The 5,850-nt window shown below is 39.3% G+C and overlaps 1 protein-coding gene across 1 annotated transcript; it reads left to right on the top strand.

Moving 5' to 3' along the window:
• Positions 1 to 696: 696 nt before the first annotated feature.
• LOC121979461 (mannan endo-1,4-beta-mannosidase 5-like) lies at positions 697 to 2,106 on the top strand. The gene is made up of 3 exons (XM_042531451.1): positions 697 to 1,038; positions 1,121 to 1,438; positions 1,534 to 2,106. The coding sequence occupies exons 1-3, from the start codon at positions 697 to 699 to the stop codon at positions 2,104 to 2,106; spliced, it is 1,233 nt and encodes a 410-aa protein (XP_042387385.1).
• The last annotated feature ends 3,744 nt before the right edge of the window (positions 2,107 to 5,850 follow it).

Genomic DNA, 5,850 nt, shown 5'->3' with positions numbered 1-5,850 from the left:
TTTAGTGATGGTTGCCTTTTGGCTAGAGAAGAAGGCCTAAGCAGCCTTTTGCCTTGTGTGTTAGTGCAAAAAAATATTATAAATCTCTATTTGATAATTTTCACTAAAAATTTATGATCAATATAATAAATTAAATCCACATAAGGCATCAAAATAAATTAAATTATAGAGAGTGAATACAATTAGATGCAAGCCGAATATAATTTGAACTATTTGAACAATCAAACTAGAAAATAAAATAAAATCTTGATAAGTTCAAAAATACATAATAAAATCTAGATAACTAGAATCTTTTCCTCTACTCTTTAATTCCTTTAAATTTATAAAAATCCTTCTTTATATATAAAAAAAATTCCTTCAGAATTTATTGCACTTGCCTTAATTTATGGTCCTAAACTTTTTTTAATGGATTAATTATTTCATTCAATGATAGTAAAGCGCGTAACTAATGATTTATTTTCACACTTTTGACAATCAGTAAAAGCCTCATTTCCATGAATACCATCACACCAAACGTATGATCTATTGATTATATTGTGCAATTAATTCTAGATTTTATTCTCGATCATATATATCCATTTCTATTTTTTTCTTCTGTGGCAAGAACTCAATTTTCATTACGACTTCCTTAAACTAGATTTATCATTCTCCTATTTATAGTCACAATTTTTATTCCATCTCTAACAGCTAGCGAAAATGGCAGGACACATGAGTATGCTCCCTTATCGTTGCTATCTGCTTGCGCTCTTGGCCATAACCGGCGCCGTATTTACGACTCCGGCGACCGCTTTCGTGTCGAGAAAGGGCAACCAGTTTCTGAGGGACGACGGGTCGGTGTTCCTCTTCAACGGCTTCAACGCTTACTGGATGATGATCGAAGCGGCGTCGTCGCCGTCTCCGGAAGCCAGCAGGGTCTCTACGGCGTTCCAGGAGGCGGCGGCCGCGGGGCTCTCCGTCTGCCGGACCATGGCCTACAATGACGGCGGCGAGGGGGCGCTTCAGCAGTCGCCGGGTGTTTACAACGAAAACGTCTTCAAAGTACGTATATAAAAACGATCATTCCAAAATATGAAATATTATATATATATATCACATTAATTAATTAATTAATTCCGTACAGGCTCTGGATTTCGTGGTATCGGAGGCTAAAAACCAAGGGTTCCATCTGATCATGCCCCTGGTGAACAACTGGAAGGACCTCGGCGGCAGAGCACAGTACGTGCAATGGGCTCGCGCTGCCGGTGCAAATGTATCGACCGACGATGATTTCTACACCAATCCCACCATCAAGCAATACTACAAGAATCACGTACAGAAAGTGTTAACAAGAGTGAACACTTACACCAATGTAGCTTACAAAGATGATCCCACGATCATGGCTTGGCAGCTCATGAACGAGCCCATTTGCGAGGCCGACATCTCCGGCCGAACACTCACCGTGCGTACCTCCAAATTAATATAATTAATATAATTAATATATATATATATATATATAATGTATGACGGTCATATATATCTTTAATTTGTACGTAGGCTTGGATCCAAGAGATGGCGGCATACACCAAGTCCGTAGACAACAATCATCTCCTCGGGACAGGGATGTATGGCTTCTATGGGAGTTCCACCCCGGACAAGGTCCAACGATACAACCCTAATGCATATCAATTGGGCACCGACTTCATCACTGCTCACCAAGTCAACGAGATTGACTTTTCGACCGTCCATATCTACCCAGATGAATGGTTGCCGAAACAGAGCGAGGAGAATCGAACAGAGTTCATGCGGCAGTATCTGTGGAGCCATTCCAATGACTCGATGACGGTGTTGCAGAAGCCGATGGTGGTGGAGGAGTTCGGGAAGAGTAAGACCATTCCGGACTACTCCGAGCAGTCGCGGAACAACTACTACTCGGCGTTGTACGACACCATTTATAGGATCGCGAGCGTCAGCTACTCTTTGGGGGGCGGACTGTTTTGGCAACTGTTCCCGGAGGGCATGGAGAAATACGATGACGGTTTTGGGATCGTGCTGCCGCAGAATCCCTCTGTGGCTGCAATCGTGAAGAAGCATTCCGACGATATGAGAGCGCTCGCCGGCCGAGCGTGACTGACCACGAACAGAGATATGTCGGCATCAGATCGAGGAGAGTAACGGGACTTTTAATTTCTTTCTGATTGTAAATTGCAATCATGCATAAAAGTTCTTCTCCGCTGCTTCATTTTCTTTCGGATTGCAATAAAATTAATTAAAATCAGGAAAAATTCCATCGTTATATCAGGAGTATAATTATGAATTTGGAAGACCACTTGGCTACATCATTTAGTCGATTAGGATGTCAATTCCTATGGATCAAATCGGATCGAATCTGAATTGGATTGAAAAAAAATTATAAAAAATTCCAACCAGCTCGAATTTGTCACAAATTCAAATATAACCTGAAATCCCTAAATTCGAACCCGAATCCAACCAACTCGAACCTCACCCGAATAATCTGATTAAAAATAATTTATTTTTACTATTTTTTCTATAATTTTTCATCATTATCTCAATATTTCATTATTATAATTCTTTTAAAATTAAATTTAGCCTCAGAAAACTCACTAAAACTTAAATTCAAGTCAACCCAAATTTGATTTTAAAATCTCTAATTCAAAAACCCTCCAATCTAAACTCGACTTGAACCTAATTTTTTCGAGTAAATTAGATCGAATTCATTTTTGAAACCTTTAACCTAGCTCACTGACCCTCATTTAATTTGTTGTGGGTGTATCATGCTTCATGTTAAAGATAATTTTTACTTGACTTCTAATAACATGATGGTAAATGAAATAAATATTTATAAATAAGTTTGACGTCTGATTTTATAAAACTATCATGATGTGAATATGAGATTACAGACTCAAATTGTAAAAATAATCTCTTACAAAATTGAAGGTAAAACCATGTGTAATAAATCCAATATCATCCGATCCTTCCTTAGAATGTGCATCTTGGGCTTGAGATCAAAATAAAATAGTTATTGATCCTGTTTGAAGGCTAGGAAGATGGTGCGCTGACTCAGGTGGATGGTCTGTTGACCAGCGAAAGACTTCTTTAATCAGCGATGGAGCTCCTCAACGATCCTGTGCACAATCTGATAATCCAACAAAGCATTAGTGACCAAAGACCAAGGAAGGGGTCCCTGGCAAGGCCCTCCGACGCTCAAATTAGTACGTTTTTCGACGAGTGGGCAAAGAAGAACAATAGAGGATATACGTGAGAGTAAGGTTTAGATGATGCTCATTGTGTACCTTGCTAACGGAGAGGATCCTCCCTTTATATTCTAGCTCTCTTAACCTTTGTGATCGTAAGGTCGCCCATTGTGTCGGAGTTTGTTAAGTGATGGAAAAAAGTACAATCTAGGTGTTCCATAATGATAGCCCGAAGAATTTTTTTTACCCACATATGTACCTCTTTTATCGTTTATACTTCGCGCCATTATTGAGGCAGTTAAGAGAATATGATGTCATGATTAATTATCTTATGAGAGACATAATAACCTTTGAAGAAGGCTTCAAAGGAATATTCCCCGACAAGTTCTAGTAAGTTATTATAATGTTATCTACTTCTTGTCTGCTAAATATATCTCAGTCGATCCATAAGGTCGACTGTATTGATTGTCATTGTATCAATCTACTTTGTCATATGTTAAATACTACCAAGATATATTCAGAGAATAATATAGTGCTCATAATATGTCAAAAATCCATTCAAGGAGCCATATGATAAAATCATGTATGTTAGAGCATTATTGTTACGCTCCGCAAGTGTACAGAAATGTCGCAAGTAATATAAAAGATTATCGTATCCACAGGGATTGGATTAAACACTAGAAATATCTCAAAGCGAATTAGCTAAACAACTAATCAATTGGTTTCAAATGCTAAGGATGAAAAACAAATCTAAAATGAAAGATTAACAAACAAGAGTTTGGGGTTTGAGTTATGATAAAGGGAGGTTCTAGGAGTTTTGGTTTCTTTGTGAGATCTCTTGAATGTATATGGTTTACCAATTCTTATTTCTCAATTGTCTAATATTTGTAGAAGGTTGCCGGTTCTCTCTTGCAATAGATAACCGACTTAGGACTGAAAAATGTACCTAAATGTGATCAATTAGATATGAACCTACGTTGTCCTTACACATGATTGCACCTATTACTATACTTCCCTTGGATATCAACATAGAAGTTCATAGCTTCTTAACCCATAAAGATACAAGAATTGAATCATAAAATCTATCCTACCCTCTTGAATATTATCATTTCCCCTTCAAAGTTATCTCTCAAACGTCCTTACACGAGCTTGCACCTGTCATGTGGATCCCTCGGAAAATCGAGTGAGAGTTAATCTCTACAAAGTCTTAAGCTATCCAAACAATCAATCAAGAATGAGAATTAAGCCCTAATCACAATTAATCATTCAAGATCCAATCGATACAAACTAGGCAACATCATAGAAACAAAGAAATGGCAAATCCATAAGAGTTTACATCAATTTATCTCACAAATACTCCCTCCATCCTAGAACAAAAAGATCTACTCCATAAAACAAAGAAAGAAAACCAAAGATAAGAAGATTACAAGCATTTCTTCTATCCCAATCCAAGAAGAGGAGAGAAAGAAAACTTATCTACAATATAGCTCCATCTTCGGATCCAATCCTCGCTCCCGGAGTCGAATTCGCCAAGATCTCCCTTTAGATCACCCAAAAATCCTCCCAAGAATGGGAGGAATCCACCAAATCTTGCTTTCTCCCAAAAGGGAGAAGATCCCCTTTCAAATCTTCAAAGAGGCTTTAAATAGAGGGGGGTTTTCGGGCGCCACACGACCCCGAGGCATGGCCGTGTGAGGTTTACACGACCAGAACCTTTCCCCTCTTCGCCATCCATACACGGCCGTGTGGTGTACACGACCGTGGACAACTCCCATCAAGACCTCCAAGCACGACCGTGTAGATCCACACGGCCTGGACTGCCCCAGCTTCTGGAAACTTGGCACGGTCGTGTGGTGCACACGGCCAAGACACTTTTAAGCACTGGGAACCCTGCACGGCCATGTGGTGCACACGGCCAGGGCCTTCTTGGTCTATGGAAACCTTACACGGCCGTGTAGATCTATACAACCATGTAAGGATTAAACTCTGATTTGCTTCAAGACTCGGCACAGCCGTGTGAGGTTCACACGGCCAGGCCTACTCCCTTGTCTGTTTCTCCTGGTTGTCCACACGGCCAGAGCACTCCACCCAGGCAGGGCCGTGTGTGGCACAAGGCTAAATGCTTTCTCCCATGCTTAGCTCATGAATTTGTCCAAGAATGTAGAATCTTCACCAAATTCGACTCCTGTGTACAAAAAATGCACAAAAGTAGATCTCCGAATAAAAAGTGTAAATATGCTAAAAGGAAAGCTGGAAGTACAGAAAATGCATAGATCAAGCAAGCTCAAAGTATATAAATGTGCGTCAAAACATGCATAAAAGTATATAAAATCTACGCACATCACACCCCCAGACTTAAACCTTTACTTGTCCTCAAGCAACATGCTGCAATCTAAATTCATATGTTCTACAACGCATTCATAAACCCTAATGTACTTTCCTAACTCTATCAAAGAGTTCCAATAACAAGCATAATCATGGAAACAAATCAAGTATGGCTCAAGCTTAAGTATCCTGTGCACAGTGTAAAAGTAACTCAAAAACCCTTCAAGTTTCAATCTATGTTCTAGTCAAGTCGTCATCAAATTTGAATTCCTAATATTTCCAGTGAGAGTCAAGTAACCAGTGATAGGCACTTACTTGCCACTCAATTGGTTTA

The sequence above is a fragment of the Zingiber officinale genome, chromosome 5A (assembly GCF_018446385.1).
Source record: "Zingiber officinale cultivar Zhangliang chromosome 5A, Zo_v1.1, whole genome shotgun sequence".
NCBI lineage: Eukaryota > Viridiplantae > Streptophyta > Magnoliopsida > Zingiberales > Zingiberaceae > Zingiber > Zingiber officinale.
The sequence above is the reverse complement of the archived record's forward strand: the minus strand, read 5'-3'. Positions and strand labels throughout refer to the sequence as shown.